The sequence below is a fragment of the Chiloscyllium plagiosum genome, chromosome 36 (genome assembly GCF_004010195.1).
Source record: "Chiloscyllium plagiosum isolate BGI_BamShark_2017 chromosome 36, ASM401019v2, whole genome shotgun sequence".
Lineage (NCBI taxonomy): Eukaryota > Metazoa > Chordata > Chondrichthyes > Orectolobiformes > Hemiscylliidae > Chiloscyllium > Chiloscyllium plagiosum.
In genome coordinates, this window is record NC_057745.1 from 28,747,095 (window position 1) to 28,770,260 (window position 23,166).

The 23,166-nt window shown below is 41.5% G+C and overlaps 1 protein-coding gene across 5 annotated transcripts in view; it reads left to right on the forward strand.

Annotated features, from left to right (window-relative positions):
* sh3gl3a (SH3-domain GRB2-like 3a) overlaps positions 1-23,166 on the forward strand; it is a 131,864-nt gene that overhangs the window by 30,421 nt on the left and 78,277 nt on the right. Inside the window, exon 1 of one of the 5 annotated variants that reach the window (XM_043677588.1) lies at positions 4,244-4,319. The exons of 3 other annotated variants lie outside the window; for them this stretch is intronic. In XM_043677588.1, coding sequence (XP_043533523.1) covers positions 4,302-4,319 — 18 coding nt within the window. In that variant the 5' untranslated portion in view covers positions 4,244-4,301. Of the gene's footprint in view, positions 1-4,243; positions 4,320-17,294; positions 17,409-23,166 lie in introns of those variants that run through there. One more of the 5 variants, XM_043677590.1, reaches the window with a different exon arrangement.

Here is a 23,166-nt window from a genome sequence, read left to right on the forward strand (position 1 = left end):
CAATAAGCTTCTATCTGCAATTTGAGAGGGAGAGGGTACAGTCGGAAGTGACAGCATTTCTGTTGAATAAAGGGAATTATGGAGCTATGAGGGAGGAGCTGGCCAAAGTTCAATTGTGCAATACCTTAGCAGGGATGACCGTGGAGGAACAATGGCGGATATTTCTGTGTATAATGCAGAAGTTGCAGGATCAGTTCATTCCTAAAAGGAAGAAAGATCCCAGGAGGAGGCATGGGCGGCCGTGGCTGACGAGGGAAGTTAAGAAACATATAAAGTTAAAAGAGAAAAGGGAGAACATAGCAAAGATAATTAGGAAAACTGAGGACTGGGAAGCTTTTAAAGAGCAACAGAGGATTACTAAGAAGGAAATACGCAGAGGAAAAATGAGATATGAAGGTTAACTGGCCAATAATGAGTGGTGGGGGCATGGAATGCGCTGCCTGTGGGAGTGGCAGAGTCAGAATCATTGGCGAACTTTAAGTGGCAATTGGATAGGTACATGGATGGGTGCTTAAGCTAGGACAAATGTTCGGCACAACATCGTGGGCCGAAGGGCCTGTTCTGTGCTGTATTGTTCTATGTTCTATGTTCTATAATAGCCTTTTCCATGCTGTCGATTTCTATGATTCTATGTAAAAGTAAAAGTTGTTCCCAACTCCCAGAGTCTATTTCAGAGGTTCCCAATCTGTGAATCATGACCCCACTGCAGTCATAATGCAGAATTGTGACGAGCTTTGAGGGAGTAATGGTTGCTGTAGAACTAAGTTTTGATGCCCCTTTAAATGTCCATGGTTTTCTTTTGGTTTAATAGTCTGTCCTCTAAGGCCTGATTGCTTCTACAACTATAGTCACCTTTAAAAATGTATGTAACAACATTTTTAAAAAGTGGCCCAAAAATAATGTGCTGGAGAAACTCAACAGGTCTGGCAACATCTATAGAAAGGAAAGAGTTAATGTTTGAGTCTGGTGACTGTTAGCACTGCTGCCTCACAGCACCAGGGACCCGGTTTTGATACGTCTGTCTGCGTGGGTTTCCTCTGGGTGCTCTGATTCCCCCTCTCAGTCCAAAAATGTGCAGGTTAGATGGATTGGCCATGCTAAAGTGCCCACAGTGTCCAAGGATGTGTGGGTTAGGTGGGTTAGCCATGGGGAATGAGGGCTTCGAGGGCTAGTTTTGGGGAGTGGGTCTGGGTGGGATACTCTTCAGCACTTGGGCTGAATGGACTGTAGAAATTCTATCATTCAATAAATGCAATAAAAAGCTAACCACAAATGATTGTCATTTAAAAAAAAATCCCTCTTATCTGTTGTCTGAGCAATTAGCATTGGACTGTAAATATGAGCATTTAGCATTGTACAATAAATATGAGCAATGCCAGATCTTGTAAATGGATTTTAAAATTTTCTATAACATTGTCTCCAGCATGTGGAAAGAAATTTGACCTCAACAAAAACTAAAGGGCTGCAGATGTTGGAAACCTGAAAGAAAAACAGAAATTGGTGGAAAAAAATGCAAATTGCAAATGCAAATCAGTGATTTATTCTGATTTAATTATATACAGTGCACAAAGCAGATCATCCCCCCAAAATTGCAGGTAACTTGAAATTATTTTTCAAAATTCTGTGCTAAGCTTTAAATTCTAGCTTTGCTTCTTTAGACCAAGTAGTCGTTATTTTCAAACGTGATTGACCAAAGTGGTCTTCAAGTTCCATTTTGAGTAAAGGTCAATGCCTCCCCATCTTGGGCTTCAGGATATTGGTTGATCTTTTCACGGAATATTTGAAGTTAATGCTGTTGCCTCCAACTTTGATATAGCAAACTGAGACAGGGCAGAGACCTCTGTAACACTAGATTTCCCTCTTTCTGGAATGTGGGTATCATTCACATGTCCCTGCTCTCGAGGCCAGGCAAGTTGTGTGCTGCTTGGAATGACCACAAAGGAGGCCATTGTTTGTTTGTTGTGTCATGTGACGGCTCTTCCAGGGATCTCTCCAGTTTAGTTCCAAACGATCCCAGCTTCCCCTTCACCCTCCTGCAAATCACTGTCAGGATGCTCCTCCAGAAGCAATGGCTGGCTGTATCTGGACTGGGGTTTCCAAACTGAATGGTGCTCCAAGAGGACCTAAGATGCACATTATTTTTAATCCAAAAAAAAAAACTCAAACGTGTCAGGGGAAAAGCAGGAGATTAGCACTTAGTAATGATGCATGATCCATACTTAACATGATCCATACTTAAAATCATATAATACAGAAGAGGCCCTTCAGTCCTTTGAGTCTAATTATAGACTAGTATAGGTACTATACTAGTGTGACTTTCCCACGCTAGTCCAATAGCCTTGAATGTTATGACACTTCAAGTGATCATCTAAGTACTTTGCAGGTTGAGGTTTTCAGCCTCAACTACCCTCCCAAGCAATGCATTATAGACCTCTGTAAGGCAAACAATAAACCAACACCTAACGGGGGTAGATGAAAGAGGCAGTGCAATAATCATGGGTGACTTTAATCTCCATGTAGTTTGGGACAATCAAATCAGCAGAAGTAGCACTTGCTGACTAACATTTTGTGATTCTTGTATTAGGAATGAAGGACAGCAAGATAGCCTTAGCAGGTTTCAAAATTATCAGATCAATTATATGTATATAGAAATACAAACCAGCATTGATGTGTTCTTTGACTGTGAAGCAATTTGAGATGTCCCATGAAGCAGTAGTCCTTTGTAGTGCAGTGCTCAAAGTCCTACATTTGACTTTAAACCCAGAATCATCTGACTCAAAACTCGGAGTGTAGTCAACATAGCCATACAAATGACATACAGTAGCAAAAATGCTAATAACAAACTGTGAAGGGACTTCTTAAGAAGTAACTGGTGAAAATTGGAATTTCTTTTTGGAAAGCTTCACAAGATATTTCACAGATACACTTCAACTTTTTCTGTCATAAAACGACAACTATAATACCCTTAATGTAATCTTTGTAGTTTGTTTGTCTTTATTTGTTTAATATCCAAGTTAAATTTCTCTTACTAGTTGGAATTTTATGAATTGCCAGATTTTTGAGGTGAGCAGACTTTTTGAGCAGTTCGTGCTTTAAGCACTCCTATTGAGAAATTTATTTTGATGGGAGGGAAGATCAGACAGTTGAGCAGTGAGCTCGATGCCATATAGCTTTGCATCTTCTGATATAATGTCTGTAGAAGTCTAAGGTGACCAAGGATTGAATTTGCTCATCGTGTTTCCAATAATCTGGCCTGCCCACCTATTGAAGGAAAATCCGTGCAAGTCTGCTAACATCTAAAAATTATCCTCTGCTTTTGTCGTCCTCTAGAATTTATATCTGTTTGGGAGAGAGAGAGAGTTTTTTTCAGTAATTATTTTATCAAATATTGATTTATGAAGTTGTATAATATTTTCAATTTCTAGCCCTAACTAATAGGGAAATGGGATAATGTAACCAATTTGACCAAAGGTGCTTTGTACATTATTCATAAAAAATATGTTACCAAACGTACAATTATATCATCTGAAAACCAGTGAGCTACATACTTTAGTTGCAAAATAATCTCTTGGAGGGACATTGAATGTGAGGAATATTTGGGAATATTAAATAGTGCTGAAGACTGTGATGCAGTCATTAAACAAAAGCAATGAAGAAAGGAAAAAAATGCCACAGTATTTGTTGAAAATGCATGTTACATCACAGTCACACATTATCTTGCCAATGAAAGTGACCTAAGAATGTGTTGATGAATTAATGTACCCTTTAGCCCAGTTACGAATAGTGAACAACTCCAATCATTCTACTGTTTAAAAAAAAGACTAACAAAGGATACTGAGGCCAGCAAACCTGATTTTTCTCTGCCTCTGCCTAAAATGGAAGGAGGTAAAGTTGGGATTGCTTATTTTGGGAGCAATAAAATGCTGTCTCAGGATTCTGATGAACATTTGACAAAGTTAATCCAATCAAATTGTCCATCACAGCAAGTAGATTACTCCTTGTCTATATCAATTTTCACAAAGAAAATTGCTGCTATTTGAAATGTAGCCATTGTCACAGGCAAACAGGGAGCCAATTCATGGGATCATCAACAGCACGTAAGATGAAAGACCAGCTGACTGAAAAGTTGAGCAATTGGCTGGATAAATACTGCATTCACCTGCAAAGCAAGTCAGATGTTATTTAATGGCTCATCTGAACAATGAAGCGTTCACTCAACACTGCACTCAGGGAACCATCTACAATTATGTCTATGAATCCTGGAATGGTGTTTGAACCAGCTGGCTACTTGTTGGACAAGAATGCACATGAGAAGTCAGGTATGCTTATTTAAGTATACAAAGGTCAAATAACCACAGCACCTTAATTAATATAAGTCATGTAAACAAGTTTGAGACACGTAGGGGCATTTTTGGGGGCAGAAGGGATTCTAGATCATGGAGAGAAGTAAGCTTGCTGGTCTTTTTGGTTACTTTATGAAATTGATAATGCAGAATGGAATCTTGTGCTTCTGGAGTTAGAAAAGGTAGTTAGAGTGGTGATGGTGTGATAAAAGATGGTCTTTTTTTAATACCACAAAACACATTTTCTTAACTAGGCCAATTCACTCGGTATGTACTACAGCTAGTTGCAGTGAAGTGCACTGTAACATTCATTGCCATGGTAATCACTCGTTGTGATATTTTAAGACTTCATGGAAATATTAATATAGATTTGCTGTCAGATTGTCCTGTGAAATTACATGGAATTATGATGAGAGAATTGCAAAAGCTTATTTTGCATAAAATCTTCCGATTAGGAGGTTTAGCAGAAATGTAATGTCATTGATACAAGCACAGAAGATGTTACAGAAACTCAGCAGGTCTGGCAGCATCTTTGGAGAAAAACAGAGTTAATGTTTTAAGTAAAACCTGGAAGAACTGCAGATGCTGTAAATCAGGATAAAAACAGAAATTGCTGGAAAAGCTCAGCAGGTCTGGCAACATCTGTGAAGAGAAATCAGAGTTAACTTTTTGGGTCCAGTGGCCCTTCTTCAGCACTGTTTAAAGTCCTCCACTTCAAAACTGGGTTCCAAAACTAGTTGTGAAGAAGAATCAAACTGGACTCACTGTTAACTGTTTTTCCACAGATGCTCTCAGTTCCTCCACTATTGTTATTTTTAAGATATCCACCATCCACAATATTTTGTCTTTATGCAAAATTATTTGCATAGGAAAAGTGCTCTTTCCTTCTGGGTAATTCTTCAGGGTCAAAGCATTTTCCAAAAATGCTTAAAGTATAGGCTGTTCTGCTATAACGCGTGTTTTGTTAACACAAATTCGCTACAACCTGATTGACAAATTGGAGAAACTTTCTGAAGCGCAAACATTTAAAGCTTGGATTGGTTATAATGAAATTCCAGCTCCGTTATTTTAAATGTTGCTGCTATTACACAATTTTCTTATAACACGGAGATTGCACGAGAACAGAACTACCATGTTGTACCAGGATTGACTGTCTCCATTTTAGATTTTATATACAAATACTTGTTGCTTTCATAACTTTGAGTTATGATTGAGCTGCAGCAGTTTGATAACTATGTGCGAGATGGTTTTGAGTTGATGCACAAAGATTATAATATTATCTTATTTGGTGTCTTGAGTACAGACGTCGCTGGTAAGGTATTATTTGTTGTCCTGAGGTGGTAATGATGGTTACATTATGTGCTATAAATGTTATTTAGCCATGTAATCCTCGTTCCACCTTTATCTAATACCGAGTACATACTTCTTATTCCATTCTTCACCAACCACTTATCCAATATCGCCTTACACGCATTTATATTTTCCCACAAGTAATTGCGATAGTCAGTTCTACATCCTAACTATTGTCTGAATAAAATGATTCTCCTCAACCTTATTGGATTCATTTGTGACCCCTCTTTTTGTGGCTTCTAGTCTTGATTCTCTCACAAACAGAAACAATAGGCGGGATCTTCTGGTGCCCGTTTAGTTGGAGATCGGACTTTTGTTTTGGGGAGTTTGTGAACTGGTCGCCTCAACAATGTGCTGTTCTAAGAAACGATGTCAGCAACATCCAATGAACTCCTCACTGAGGCTACCTTTGTCCATCTGAGTTTACCAATCTATATGTAGCTTAGAATTCTCCATGTCTATTGCTTACCTTTCTGACAAGCTCCCTCTTGTTTTTGTACTATGTGGTTACTGTTAGTGGGCTTGCACACCACTCCCACAAGTTACTTCTAGCTTTTATCAGTTTTCTGCACAAAACCGTTTCAGCACCCTGATTTCCAGCAATTAAATCATCCCCCTCTGTTGTATTAATACCATAATTAATTAAGAGCCACCCATCCACCTTTTTCTAGCTCTCTGTTCTTCCTAAATGCATTGTATACTTCAATGTTCAGTTCTCAATCTACACCACAATGCAATTTGGAGTGGCACAGTAGTCATTTCCCCCTTCCTTTGTAGCATCTTCCAACATTTTATTCCTTGTCCCTACTATTTAGTTTAAAGCTCTCTCTAGTTCCCTCAGTATGCAACTCACTAGAACGCTGGCTCCAGCATAGTTCAGGTGGACAATGCCCCATTGGTGCAGATCCCACTCTCCCCAATACCGGGGCCAGTAGCCCACAAACTGGAACAGCTTCCCACACCAGCCTTTGAAGCACACATCATTTCTCTAATTTCATTTGCTCTGTGCTAATTTGTTCATGTCTCATGCCTCCCTGGGTGTCGTGTTGGCTTCTTGGTTAGCACTGCTGCCTCACTGTGCCGGGGACCTGGGTTCGATTCCAGCCTCGGGCGACTGTCTGTGTGGAGTTTGAACATTCTCCCCGTGTCTGCGTGGGTTTCCTCCGGGTGCTTCAGTTTCCTCCCACAATCAAAGATGTGCAGGTTAGATGGATTGGCCATGGAAAATTGCCCCATAGTGTCCAGGGATGTACAGGTTAGGTGAATTAGCAATGGCAAATGCAGGGTTACAGGGATACGGTAAGGGGATGGGCTGGGGTGGAATGCTGTTTGGAGTGTCGGTGGACTAGATGGGCTGAATGGCCTGCTTCCACACTGTAAAGATTCTCAAATTCTAATATCCCAGAGATAATTAACTGTGAGGTTCTGCTTTTTGAGTTAATGCTTCCTCCTTCTTCCTGCTTATTTCGATACTTACATGGATCATGGTGACTGGATCTCTTCCACCCTCCCCCATCAACCTCACTACAAAGTCTTCTCCAGCCCTGAGCAGAAGTCCCAAACTCTGACAGCAGTCGCCTACACAGGCAACTCAATTCGCATTCTTTGTTGCAAAGAACCGTGACAATCCTCCTCACTGTCCCCTACATTCCTTTTTGCTTCCACCCAATTGAATAGCTTCCTAGAGCACAGTTCCATGGTCAGTCCATTGACCTACCCTCCACTCTACATCCCTTGCTCTCAACCAAACAAAGGTTCTCAGACCTGCTGCCTATTTGCAAAGATTGGTGTTGCTCCGTCTCCTGGATCCTCATATTTGACTCTGTCAGAATCACATCCCACCGAACGACTGCTGACCGAATCGTGAGGGGTATGCCTACATTCTGGGGAAAAGAAAATGCCCTGGTACCATTCCCTCACCCCGAGGAGTTAATGTGTGCTGCTGAGCATCCCACTAATTACCTCTGTGCAGGGTCCTTGAGTAACATTTAGCACAGACTTTGGCGTACTGGATCACACTAGTACCCAGGACTTCACCCCCCCCCCCTTTTCTGCTATTATGTCCTAATTTATATGTTTTGTCAATTAATTTTATAGTTAATCACCAAGCTCTCTCACTCACCAAACTCTCAGTTTGCACTGTGTTAGAGTGCGCAAAAGATGATTAGAAAATAAAACTAAAGAAATGAATATAAAACTTCAAACGAAGATGAAACATTGTTATTGCTGCAGAATATTGGTATGTTTTAAATGCTGAGACTACACACCCCGTCTCCAGGGCTAGAAGGCACAGCTAAGTCAGCTTCAAGGGTTAAAATTAATGACTTAATTATGGACACTCCTTAGAAACGACTGAGTAACCACATCTAAAGGGAATGATTTTCGACATACTGAAAGGTAATGCAGAGCTGCAACACATGACCTGAAATAGAATAAATAAAAGAGGAATTTAATGACATGTTATTGGACAGAATCCTACCACGTTCAGTGTAAACACAAGTGTGATAGGTGAAGCATTGCACTCTTATGTGTTAATTTGTCTTTACAGCATGCAGACTTCATATCTTCATATGTACCTGAAAAACAGCCAAATATTACCCTTTGAAAATTAATACAAGAAAGGAAAATTTTGGAAGGACTGTGCATTAATGAAGTTTAGAAGCAAGTACTAATTAAATGACCTAAATTTAAATTTGTTCACTTAGTAACACCAAGTGCTGCAGTGATGTTTGCTGCAGTGATGGCAAGATGCAAATCAATTTTCACTTTTTAAGTGTTAGAATTTTTAGCTGTAACTAAATGCTCGAGACCATAATGGATATTTCAGCCTGCAGTGTCTGGCCTTGTAAAGAAATCATGAGTGTGATTGGAAAAGAGGAGAAAGTGAGGACTGCAGATGCTGGAGATCAGAGCTGAAAATGTGTTGCTGGAAAAGCGCAACAGGTCAGGCTGTATCCAAGGAACAGGAGAATCGACGTTTCGGGCATAAGCCCTTTTTCAGGAATTCCTATTCCTGAAGAAGGGCTTATGCCCGAAACGTCGATTCTCCTGTTCCTTGGATGCTGCCTGACCTGCTGCGCTTTTCCAGCAACACATTTTCAGCAGTGATTGGAAAAGGTCAATTATACCTAATTGACCAGGGAGAGATATGTTCTCTGTGCACGTACAAACAAGACAATAAACGATGAGTAGCAGTATGTAGAATATTCCTGAAGAATTGCCAGTTTCACACTGGTACGTGGCAATTCCTTTCTTTCCTCGTGGCACTAGCATTCTCTCATGAATGGCATCTTACTCCTTTGGGCTCACTGTCTGAACATATTGAATGGCAAAAGTTGCTATATTTATGTGGCAGGCACAAGGGTCTTGTTTTGCTAATGGCTTTAAGCATGGGAACTCTCTGCTTATCTTGAAAATTGCTTCAAAGAATCTGACAATTGCCCTGTCCCGGTTTCCTCCTTTCCCAGCAACAGTTTAAATCTGCTGCCAAGTAAAGGGGCTGTCTGAGAGATCGCAGCAGTCGTATTGGCAAACAGACAATCACCAGGAACTATTCACAGACCGCACCACAAAGTTAAAAGCATTGACTTTTATTTCTTCACCTTTTTTGTTTTAAATTTATAAATTGTGAAATATATATTGGTCGGAATACCACAGATGCAAAAATAAAGGTGATTTTGTTTCATCATCATGGAAATCCACCTGGTATGGTTGGAGAGACTGGGAGGCAGGAGCTGAAGGGTGACTTAATAGAAGTTTATAAGATTGTGAATGATGTGGATAGAGTGGAAAGTATGAGGCTGTTTTCCCAGCGTGGAGGGCTCAATTACGAGGGAACACAGGTTCAAGGTGTGGGGGAGGGGAGGTATTGTGGGGGGGGAATGTTTAAAAGAGATGCGTGAGGCACATTTTTCACACAAAGGATTGTGAATGCTTGGAACACGCTGCCAGAGAAGGTGGTGGAAGCAGATGCAGTAGCAGTATTCAAGAAACACCTGGATGAATACATGAATAGGAAGGGAATAGAGGGATATGGGTCCTGTAAGTGCAGACAGTTTCAGCATGAAAGGGTAAAATGTGACCGCGCAAGCTTGGAGGGCCGAAGGGCCTGTTCCTGTGCTGTATTGTTCTGACATTCCACAAACACAAATAAAGCCTTTCAGGGTCGGCAAGGTCATTTAGCAGTAATTATGAAGTTTGTGCACCCTTAACTTCATTCAACCAGGTGCAAAATGTTTTTTATGGTAAGTTCTGGGCCCTTTTGTGGTGCACTGGTAGTATCTGTAACCCTGAACCGAGAGACCTGGGTTCAAGTCTGTGTTCCAGAGCTGTGAATTAACATCTCTGAATAGGTTGATTGGAAAAATATGTGAAATAAAACAAATTGAGTGCAAGTCTTCATCAATTAAATTGATTTTCGTTGATTGCAGTCTGGAGGTGCTTTTACACATACTCTCTCAGCAGAAATGTGGAATCACTGATGCATTTTCAGATTTCCATGTTACTTGGTGAATGTACAGACCCCAGAAGTTACAATCTGTCTTCATGGTGTAATGACAGTAAACACAAAGTTTTATCTTCCTTGTGAAGGCAGAATCCAGGCTGAGCTACGCTTGCCTCCGAAAGTTAAGGCTTCTGATTTCAAATCGATTAACCCTTTTCAATAACATGAACATGATGAGTATTAATTGTTGCCAATCAGCCTGTTCAACACCGAAAATGTGAACTGGTGAGAGCCAGCTGTTACTCCTATTTCTGAGAAAAGGAGGCAAAGATGATTCGAGAAACTGCAAGACAGTGAGGTTGTAAAGAATTCCTATTTAAAGATAGATCCATGGGTTGGAATGGAATTTTGCTTTTGAAAAGTCATTGAAAAACTGATGTGAGGAAAAGATAATAATTCAGGTGCACTTTAATTTCAGTAAAGCCTGTGATGCAGTTTGCTGGGAAGGTTGATACTGAAAATAAAGAAGACATTGATAGAGTCATACAGCATGGAAACAGACCCTTCGGTCCAACCAGTCCATGCTGAACGTAATCCCAAACTAAGCAGTGGAAATATTTTACAATGCATGTCTCAATTTGGTGACGATTAGAGGCTAGAGGGTTATTGTTTCCAAATTGGTGGAATTCAACTAGTGAGGTCCAACAGAAGCTTTTCTTGAAATTTTTTTTTGTTCAATATCACAGATTATCTCAAGCTATCTCCCACAAGTGCAAGGTCTAATTTGCAAGCTTTCCATACAATTTCAGATTTGTTATTTTTAATGTTTCACAGGAATTATTGCAATAATATTTACTGCTCTGCCATTCGCAGTCCAGTGTTCCTGGGAAAGTAATGATTTTAGCAGATGAATGTAATTGGTGTTAATTAAATACATGGTTCTACTGTGCTGCATTTCTGTAACATGATGTTGTCAAGTGCAAAGATGAGTCATTCTCTTTCAAAGACACAGATGTTTCTGTCTTGGTATCTTTGCATTATGCACGTATTGTTTTTATTATTGCACAGCTTTTGGTTAAGTGGCTTTCTGATACAGTGGATTTTTTTGAACACCATTTAAGAACATTTTAATAATCCTTTCAAAATCTCTGACAATATGTATTTTGAATTTTTCCTTTGTCAATTTAGCGAGCAGTTTTAAAGGAGAAAGCAAGCTCGCAAATAAGAATGGTGACTTTGTCACCAAACATTACTAACTACACTTTTTACAAAACAATGATGATGAAATTTGAAACTATGAGCACAGCTGTCACAATAATGTGCAAACTATTAATTATAGGTAAGATATAAATAAGATCTGTTCATAGTTCTGCTTCTATTATGTTTCTTTCACTGTCTTCAACATATAGGTCATTTGGTCACAGGGGATGTGCACCTATTTGGGCTTTTGTTAATCCTGCACATTACGGATGTAGGTTTGATCACTGAGCTGGAAGGTTCATTTCCAGACATTTCGTGGGTTGGTGATGTCATTTCCTGTGGTGATGTCATTTCCTATTCTTTTTCTCAGGGGGTGGTAGGTGGGGTCTAACTCCATGTGTTTGTTGATAGAGTTAGACCCCAACTACCACCCCCTGAGAAAAAGAACAGGAAATGACATCACCAACCAAAGCAATCCAAACATATAAATAGCAAGCAGAAATCACCAGCAGTGCTTCGCCTGGAGGCCCAGTGAAGATGTTACCTCAAAGGGTGATGAAACGTCTGGAAACGAACCTTCCAGTTCAGCAAGCACACTTCAATCTGAGCTACAAATCTCCTCAAAACTCCCTGCATATTTTATTCACTCTCATCACCAAAACCTTTCTTCAAGCTTTATATCAACTCTTGAATAGATTTCTCCAGCACCTTTGCTTGCTTTTCATCCTTTTATTCATCCAATTTAGAGTCATAGAGTCGTAGAGATGTACAGCATGGAAATAGACACTTCAGTCCAACCCATCCATACCGAACAGATATCCCAACCCAACCTAGTACCACCTGCCAGCACCCGGCCCATATCCCTCCAAACCCTTCCTATTCATATACCCATCCAAATGCCTCCTAAATGTTGTAATTGTACCAGCCTCCACCACTTCCTCTGGTAGCTCGTTCCATATATATATACCACCCTCCGTGTGAAAATGTTGCCCCGTAGGTCTCATTTATATCTTGCCCCTCTCACCCTAAACCTATGCCCTCTAATTCTGGACACCCCGACCCCAGGGAAAAGACTTTGCCTATTTACCCTATCCATGCCCCTCATAATTTTGTAAACCTCTATACAGTCACCCCTCAGCCTCTGACACTCCAGGGAAAACAACCCCAGCCTATTCAGCCTCTCCCTATAACTCTCATTCTCCAACCCTAGCAACATTCTTGTAAATCTTTTCTGAATCCTTTCAAGTTGCACAACATCTTTCCGATAGGAAGGAGGCCAGAATTGCACGCAATATTCCAACAGTGGCCTAACCAATATCCTGTACAGCTGCAACATGACCTCCTAACTCCTGTACTCAATACTCTGACCAATAAAGGAAAGCATACCAAACACCACCTTCACTATCCTATCTACCTGTGATTCCACTTTCAATGAGCTATGAACCTGCATGCCAAGGTCTCTTTGTTCAGCAACATTCCCTAGGACCTTACCATTATGTGTAAAAGTCCTGCTAAGATTTGCTTTCCCAAAATGCAGCACCTCGCATTAATCTGAATTAAACTCCATCTGCTACTTCTCAGCCCATTGGCCCATCTGGGGTCAAGATCCTGTTGTAATCTGAGGTAACCCTCTTCACTGTCCACTACTCCTCCAATTTTGGTGTCATCTGCAAACTTACTAACCAAACCTCTTATGGTCACATCCAAATCATTTATGTAAATGACAAAACGTAGAGGACCCAGCACGATCCTTGTGGCACTCCATTGGTCACAGGCCTCCTTTCTGAAAAACAACCCTCCACCACCACCCTCTGTCTTCTACCTTTGAGCCAGTTCTGTTTCCAGATGGCTAGTTCTCCCTGTATTCCGTGAGATCTAACCTTACTAATCAGCCTCCCATGTGGAACCTTGTCGAACGCCTTACTGAAGTCCATATAGATCACATCTACTGCTCTGCCCTCATCAATCCTCTTTGTTAATTCCTCAAAAAACTTAATCAAGTTTGTGAGACATGATTTCCTGCGCACAAAGCCATGCTCATTATCCCTAATCGGTCCTTGCCTTTCCAAATACATGTACATCCTGTCCCTCAGGATTCCCTCTAACAACTTGCCCACCACCAACGTCAGGTTCACTAGTCTGTAGTACCCTGGCTTGTCCTTACCACCTTTCTTAAACAGTGGCACCACGCTAGCCAACCTCCAGCCTTCCGGCATCTCACCTGTGACTATCAATGATACAAATATCTCAGCCAGAGGCACAGCAATCACTTCTCTAGCTTCCCACAGAGTTTTAGAGTCCACCTGATCAGGTCCTGAGGATTTATTCAATTTTATGCGTTTCAAGACATCCAGCACTTCCTCCTCTGTAATATGGACATTTCACAAAATGTCACCGTCTATTTCCCTACAGTCTATATCTTCGATATCCTTTTCCACAGTAAATACTGATGCAAAATACTCATTTAGTATCTCCCCCATTTTCCACAGCTCCACATAAAGGCTGCCTTGCTGATGTTTGAGGGGCCCTATTCTCTCCCTAGTTACCCTTTCATCTTTAACGTATTTGTAAAAACCCTTTGAATTCTCCTTAATTCTATTTGCCAAAGCTATCTCATGTCCCCTCTTTGCCATCCTGATTTCCCTCTATGGTATATTCCTACTTCCTTTATACTCTTCGAAGGATTCACTCGATCTATCCTGTCTGTACCTTATATATGTTTCCTTCTTTTTCTTAACCAAACCCTCAATTTCTTTTGTCATCCAGCATTCCCAGTCCTTGCTCCCCTTTTACCAGCATTTTGAATTTAAATTGCTGTCCTCATCATTAAATTTCTCCACTAATGTGACAAATCGATCACTAGAACCATTTCTCCCCTCACATTCCCTCCATTTGCATAAATTCACCAAAGTTGACTGAGTCCTCAGCTACTTTGGCCCTTTTCCTAAGAATGCACTACCTGAGTGTACACTGTTACTGCCTAATTTTATTTTTAAACATTAAAAAAAATTATTAATCTCTGTTTTTCATCTCTCTTTTGAAATAAGGCTCAGCTACCTTCCTAACCCTCCAACCTTGAAGCAGCATGTCTTTGTTGACCTGTTTTCCTCCTTCATGCATACACCTTGAAAACGCTTCTGATGTTTTCTATATTAAAGGTGCTTTGTCGATGCAGGTTGCTGCTAGTTTTCAGGAATATTAGAAAATCAATGATGGCTGTTAGATAGGGCTGTAGGACTTTGTGCCGGTAAAGACACAAATTATAGTTCCTGATTAACCGTTGCTGATTAATGTCGACAAGAGGTAAACTGACAAAGAGTACTGAAGAAATCCACCTGGAAAGCAAAAGCTCACTTGTAGTGCCAGGATGGGAGTCAGAGGTAGCCGTAAGGCTAATATAAATGTGTCCGATAATGTGGAGATGCCAGAGTTGGACTGGGTGGACACAGTGAAAAATACCAGGTTACATCCCAGAATGCTTGCAATTTAAAATAAACCTGTTGGACTATAACTTGGTGTTGTTTGATTTTTGACCTCAGATCATGTTGTAATGGGGACACGGTAGGTTTCTAGAGAAGGACAGGTTAGCTCTAAGTTCATCTGGCCATCCAACCTTCAGATTTGCATCTTCCAATTCTGGTCTCTTGTGCTAGCACCTGCTGTCATGTCATCCCTCTGTAAACCTCACTGCTTTCACCTCCTCTCTCCTTTAAGAGACTCCTTAAAATCTACCTCTTCGACCAAGCCTTTGGCCATTTATCCGATTATCTCATGGATTGGTGTCAAAATTTTTCCCGATTACACTCTTGTGAAGGATCTCAGGAAATTTTAATGTTAAAAGCATTGTGTAATGCATGATCAATGCTCAGATGAACATCAGTCCCATCAATAGAATAAACATCCAAATATTATTTTATGTATTTTCTTGAAGAAGTTTTTCAGATGCTATTCGCTTTTCAGAGTACGGCAATCATTCAATCCTGAAGAAGGACTTATGCCCGAAACGTCGATTCTCCTTCTCCTTTGATGCTGCCTGACCTGCTGCGCTTTTCCAGCAACACATTTTTAAGCGGCAATCATTCAGTGTCTACATTACGTACGCCTCTTTATTTCCTGGGAGCAATCCTTCAAAAATTTCCTGCTGCACCTCTGAGACCACTCTGATGATCTGTGTGTGACTTGACATTTAGTGCATGTGGGATGTCAGGAGCTGTGTTTCCTACCAGCGGCTGCTGAAGAGGTGGACCCATGGCTCAGGGCAATTTCTCTCAATTCATCATAATGAAGCACACAGGCATTGCAATGAATTATTTAGAAGCTTGATAAGTTACTTTTCCTGCTGCTGAGGTGAGCTATGAAGTTAAATATCACATCACTGCCAGAAGTGGGAATCGAGGCAATGATTTAAAAGGGTAAGTATTGGGAGGGTTAGATAAAAGTATCTGGCAGCTGTACTGCAGACAGATATTGCCAAAAGCTCCATCAATTTTGATTCCTTGTATTTTGTCCTATTCTTTTGTTCACTCTCCCTTCCATCCTCTGCCTTTTCTGTAAATTAGTTTACTTCACTCTAATACTACTTTAGAAGTTTCCTTTACAGTCATAGTTATAGAGTCCTACAGTACGGACACAGACCCAACCAGTCCGTGCCAATCATAATTCCAGAGTAAACTAGTTCTACCTGCCTGCACTTGGCCCACATCCCTTCACACTTTTCCTGTTGCCCTTATCCAAATGTCTTTTAAAGGTTGTAACTGTACTCACATCCATCACTTCCTCTGGAAGTTCATTCCATACGCAAACCGCTCTCTCTGTAAAGAAAGAAAATGCCCCTCATGCCTGTGTTAAATATTTCTCCCCTCACCTGAAAAACGTGCCCCTTGAAATCCCCACTAGGGCAAGAACACATGCCGTACACTTTACCTATAGCCCTCATGGTTTTATAAACCTCTGCAAGGTCACCCCTCAACCTTCTGCACTCCAGTGAAAAAAGTCCCAGCCTATCCAGCCTCTCTTTATAATTCAAACCTTCCATTCTTGGCAACAATGATTCGGAGATGCCGGTGTTGGACTGGAGTGTACAAAGTTTAAAAATCACACAGCACCAGGTTATAGTCCAACAGGTTTAATTGGAAGCACTAGCTTTTGGAGCGCAGCTCCTTCATCAGGTGGTTGTCCCACAGGAACAGCACTCTGAAAGCTAGTGCTTCCAATTAAACTTGTTGGACTATAACCTGATGTTGTGTGATTTTTAACTTGATCTTTTCTGAACCATCTTCACCGTAATAATATCCTTTATTCATTCATAAGCATCATTTGCAATACCAGCATTTATTGTCCATCCCTAATTGCCCTTGATAACTTGATCATAATTTGCCTTCTGGAATTGCTTCAGTTCATGTTATGTAGACACACCTGTACTTTTTTTCTGTAATAATTCAATACAGCTGAAGCCTCATAGGCCATTTCAGATTTAAACGTGTTGCTGTGGATCTGCAGTGAATGACTTTACTGAATCCAGTAACTTCATAATAGTCCAGTCATTTCATGAACGTTATTGGAGATATGAGCATTTCATTCCAGATTTATTAAGTACTGCAATTGACTTTATGTTTCTAAGGGAACATGGTGGGATTTGAGCTCATGTCTTTGGGGTATTTACTAGGCCTTTGGATCACTACTCACATAACATAACTCAAGACGTAATGAGCTCAAACAGAGGAATCAGATAGTTTCATTAGTTTGATTTTCATTTGTTTTCTTTTTCCCTTTAGTGCAAACTCAGCTTCAAATTACTAGACGAAAGTGAGGACTGCAGATGCTGGAGATCAGAGTCAAGATCAGAGTGATGCTGGAAAAACACAGCAGGTCAGGCAGCATCCGAGCAGCAGGAAAATCGACGTTTCGGGCAAAAGCTCTTCATCAGGGATGAGCTGATGAAGGGCTTTTGCCCGAAATGTCAATTATCCTCCTCTTTGGATGCTGCTTGACTTGCTGTGCTTTTCCAGCACCACTCTACTCTTCAAATTACTAGAGTCCAGGGGATCACCGCCCAACTGATTCCACAAAGGGTAAGTTTGTGGAATGTTGGTCATCAACACCAAAAGAACAAGAGTTCAAACCTGCTGAAATATTCACACAGATCCAATAGAGTTCATTTTGTTATATGACTGAGAGAAATCAGGCTCATCCCATTTTCTAAGATGTGGGCATGTGCTGTTATAACACCCTAGACGCCATTTTGATGAAAGGGATCACAAGTGTACACTTCACATGGACAGGACGTGTGCAAGTTAATTTCCTGCTGGTGAATGTTCTGACCCAGTGCTGCCCGAGTGACTGCAGCGTGGCTGGTGAAAGATTGCCGACCCTCACTGCATGAGGCTGTCAGAGGCTAACCTCAAGCATCTCTGGCCTCAGAAGAACTGGCTTCAGAATGCATCATTTTGATATGGGCAGCAGCAGTTTGAGCTGTTGGGTGACAACCGAGCTTCGAGGAGAAAGTGAGGACTGCAGATGCTGGAGATCAGAGCTGAAAATATGTTGCTGGAAAAGCGCAGCAGGTCAGGCAGCATCCAAGGAACAGGAGAATCGACGTTTCGGGCATGAGCCCTTCTTCAGGAAAGAAGGGCTCATGCCCGAAACGTCGATTCTCCTGCTCCTTGGATGCTGCCTGACTTGCTGCGCTTTTCCAGCAACACATTTTCAGCTCTGACAACACAGCTTGGTCACTAAGAAAGTAGTAGTGATGGGGTCATGAAAGCTGTCTTCCTGAGGGAAAAATGCAGGTTTGTAGTCTAAGGAGCCCCGGTTCCTTTCCTGGACAAAGTGCCTCAGAAAGCAGAGTGATCTATTGTTGACAGGTTGCTGGATTGCTATAACACTGGTGTCCACAGTCAGCATTGCAACTGTCTGAACTTACACTGCAGCACCCAGACATTTCAGTGGATGTTTCTTTTGTGCCACTGAAAGCAGAGACATTAACCATTCTCATGTACATTGAATGCTGGCTTTCTAGCAACCTTTCCCAGGCATAAAGTATTTCTTTTGTAGTTGCATTGGTTGCTTTTTGTAGCCTGGCCTGTCAAAGTCCTCTATCAGAGCCCCCTGATGGCAGACTTCTTACAGAACTTGTTCTCTGGTGAGCTGATACCTCTGTCTTGCCCACAGTATTGGTCCTGGAGAAGTGGGTAGAAGGTAGACGGGGTGTAACTTCATCGTTATCTTACTGAGTTTCCTCTCCTGCCTGTCCATGTTACTGCCCTTGATCTGAAAGGAGAGGGGAAGGTGGGTAAAGTAAGGAGTGCATGCTCCAGTTAATTGTAGCTTATTAGTCAAGAACAGTTGTTGGCCAGATATTTACTAATCAACCTGTTCAGAGATGTTATTACACATATCTGGCACAGGTGGGACATGAACCAGGACCTTCTGATTCAGACAGAGGGACACTACCACTGTACCATAACAGCTCTTTAGGGTTATGGGAAATGGGAGAGAAATGTGTAGAGAGGTGGATCACTCACAGGGATACCCTTATTTGTGCTGCTGTCTGTTCTGATATGACCAGCACCATGTCCCTCAGAGTGGGTAGGCATACCTCTCCTCCCCCAGATACCTCCTGCTGCTTCGGTTATTCACCATCTTTGCTGTCTCTTTCCAGAAATGTGTGTCAGTGCTGTGCAAACATTTTAGGTCATTGGTGTCACTGTTGGATAGTTGACTGTGTGTTCGAGCAGTAAGATGTGGGTGTAAGGCAGGCACCAGTTTGATGTGATGGGCATATGAACGTTCAATTTGAGACCTTGATGAAGATTATTGTTGGGAGTCTGATGGAAATGTTGTCAAATGAGAAAAGATTGAGAGTAGTGGTGTAGTTGGTCGGAATTTGAAGATCCAGTCAATGACCATGACAAGAATGAGTTTATCAAACATCATGCAATATGACACCAAGTCTTTGGCACCACCTTCCCAGCACTTATCTGCAACTTTTTGTTCCCACTGCCTGTGGATGTATCCTCCTCTCCACCTCCTCAACCAAGACCTATAGCACAATGTCACAAAACCGTGCTGCACGGTCCTTCCTTGGTTGGCTGTAGTTATCTGCCGCACTATCCCAAATGATGTCCAACCACTACAATGCACCTTCCTTTTCGAGAGGTACAAGCTAGCTTTAAGTAATGCCAGCAAGTTAGATTTGAGGCACTTGTTAACATGTGTGACCAATGAGTGGTGTATCACTGGCCACATGCAGACTATGTGCTGCCTGCCTTGCACTGAAGGAGTGTAGGGTAATCGCACATAATCACCACACTGGTTTTTAGGGGTTACCCATTTTATCCCATGATTTCTTCCCAAAGACTAACTTATGATTTAAGTGTCAGTTCTTTAATGAAATTGAAAAGGAAATTCGTCATCAAATACTTTGGAAATCTCGATGAGCTGCTACGTCACTGTAGAGAGGCAGTGAACTGATCAATTGTTTGTACTCTGGCTCAGTCAAGTGTAAATATATAAAACCACATATGGAATTGTTTGGTTTTGCCTCCTCTCTGATATGTCAAGCATGGAGTACTGTGAGATTTCTGTTAGTAGAAGGACCCAAGCATAAAATTCTCCAGTAGTACATGCATGAGCAGTTCCAACTTAGTAAGATTAATGTTTTAAGTTTGCTCATCCATCAGGCTTTGGGCTTGCTCACTTTCATTCGCTCCTGATGTTAAAATCCTCCCTCCCAACTTCTATAAGCTCCTGTAGCCCTCCAATACATTTAGACCAGAGTGTTCCTCCAGTTTGAACCATTAGTGGTTGTTGTTTCAGTTGCCTTGGCTCTAAACTCTGACAGTTCCTCCCAAGAAGTGAGAGATGATGCACTTTGGTGCAAAGAACATGGAGAGACAAGATAAATAAAGGGCTGCCTTCTAAAGGGTGCACAGGAGTATAAGTCATTAAACAAGCAGGACTGATCGAGAGAGCTGTTAAAAAGAGCACAGAGTCTTCCAGACTTCACTATAGAGTTCAGGAATGCAAAGGTTCTGATAACATATATTAGGGCATTTTGGTGAAGTTTTGTGAACAGTTCTGGGTGCCACAGTATAGGAAGGATGTGAGTGCATTGGGGAGACTGCAGAAGAGGTTTAGAAGAATGGTTTAGAAGAATAGTTTCAGAGATGAGACGCTTCTGTTATGAGAACAGAATGGAGTAGTTGGGACTAACTTCCTTGGCACGAAGAAGATTGAGAGGAAATTTGATAAAAGTTTTCTAAATCATGAAGGTTCTGGACAGAGGAGATACAAATTGTTCCCAGTTGTAAGAGGATTGAGAGCCAGAGGGCACGGTTTGAAAGTGTTTTACAAAGGAAGCAAATACTAGACGAGGAAAAAGACCTTAGCACACGGAGTAATTTGGGTCTCGAATGCACTGCCCAAAGTCTGATGGAGTTATGTTCAACTGACGCGTTCAAGAGGACATTGATTCTGTTTAATTAATGTGCAAGGTTGCAGAGGCAGGTGCTTGACTCTTTAAGTCAAAATGCTCGGACTGCCTGTGCAGTCGCACTGAGCCAAATGCATGGTGACAATTCTGTAATGCTATAATCTTTTGATAGTCTGTCTCTTTGAGAGGCTTGCTGCAAATTTCTGTCTGACAATATTCTCTGGAGCATTTCTGAATGTTTTAGATGGTAAAGGTGTGATTTTAATCTAAGATGATGTTGCTGTCCAGATAAAGCAATTCAGATCCATTCCTGAGGCATTTTTATCATAAGTGACAGAGGATTGATTTGGATCTAATCGTGTATCTGTTTGGCCTTTCTATGGGAACTCTTAGGGTCATACTTAGTCCATGCTCTAGGGCATATACTGTGTTGGTTAGGTGTTTAATTGCTTTTCTAGATTGCTCAGTGCTGAAATAATTGGTCTTTTAATTATGCTCGTGGCATGTTGAATTATTATTCTTTAGGGGAAGGTAATCTGTGCAATGTTCTACTGCTGTGAATAGATTGATCAGATCGTTGGTCTGGAACTGATGCAGGTTTTGTTTATAAATTACAGCTTTTGTTTAAATACTGGAAGAGCAGTACAGTGTCAACTTTGGGAGCTTCATGCAGTTTAATATATGTTTCAAATGCAGCATTATTTTTCTTGGTCTGTCTGGGTCATTGTGAGTGAGTGTTTTTATGTGCCTTTGCTTCCAGGTTGGAATGCTGACCTGATGCCCAGTATCTGAATCTACCCCCAAATTTGGCCTGCCTTAAACCCCACCTCCGTAGGACAAAGACGATTCTATGCTCTTTATCCTGAGGCAATTGAATACCAAATTTCCATTGATTTCTGCCTATTTAACGTGGGAGATAAGTTGGTAGTGTTATAGACCAGAGCAAACCAACTCAAAATATATTAAGATGACAGCTAAGACCTAACATTTTCTATTTGAAAGGCAAGTGCCAGGCGTTACATTCCAATGCAATTAAGTTAGTCAGTCTTGAAACAAAGCACACATTATTCATACACGGTGTTTAAATTACAACGAAAGACTCTATTGGAAAACGTAACAGAATTGTAAACTACCTAACTACTAAATAGTAACTGTTCCAATATAATAACATCGCATAAATACATTGTTGGCAAAGGTAAGGTCAGTAACCCATCACCCCATGGTTGAACAGTTCAACTCCCCATCCCACTCCATCAAGGACATCCAGGTCCTGGGCCTCCTCCATCGCCAAACCCTTAGCACCCAACGCCGAGAGGAAGAACACCTCATATTCCAACTTGGACCCTGCAACCACACAGGATCAATGTGGATTTCAACAGTTTCCTTATTTCCCCTCCCCCCTCACATTATCCCAGTCCCAAGACACCAACCCGGCATCGCTCTCCTGACCTGTCCATCACCTTTCCCATCGATCCGCTCCACCCTCCTCTCCAACCTATTTCCTTCTCCCTCGCCTTCATCTACCTATTGCTTTCTCAGCTACCTTCCCCCTTCCATCCCACCCCCTCCAACTTATCTCTCAGAACCCCAGCCCACAAGCCTCATTCCTGATGAAGGGCTTATGCCCAAAACATCAATTCTCCTGCCCCTCAAATGCTGCCTGACCTGCTGTGCTTTACCAGCACCACACACTCGACACAGTAAAACAGATTATCTCACATTCAGTTCTAGCAGCAGGAAGAGAACCCCCAGCTTTTGGCTGTAACAGAGACAGGAAAAACAGCTTCCACATCCAGCTTCAAGACCCCAGCAGCAAACTGCTACTAAAAAACTAAAACTGGAAAATCTTTATTCTGTGGGAGCTCGACCCCACCCATTCAAGCTGCTGCTTTTGTTCTAACTTTTAAAAAAAAATCCCAGTGCCTCACAAACTGTTTATTTTCTTGGTTCTGAGTAGACTTTTCGGCACATATATCCCAACCTTCATTTTAAAAAAAACAAGGACAAAATACACCTCTTAAAGCTGTAATATCATCACAGTATTTGCAGGCAGCCAGTTCACCTTGGCGCATGCAAATCATAAGCTGTATCTTGACCTGGACATTTTGAGAAGTTACAGTCATCATTATGATGCTGCCACTCCCCTTGAACCTTTCATAGAACATAGAGCATAGAAGAATACAGCGCAGTACAGGCCCTTCGGCCCTCGATGTTGCGCCGATCCAAGCCCACCTAACCTACACTAGCCCACTATCCTCCATATGCCTCTCCAATGCCCGCTTAAATGCCCATAATGAGGGAGAGTCCACCATTGCTACTGGCAGGACATTCCATGAACTCACGACTCGCTGAGTAAAGAACCTACCCCTAACATCTGTCCTATACCTACACCCCCT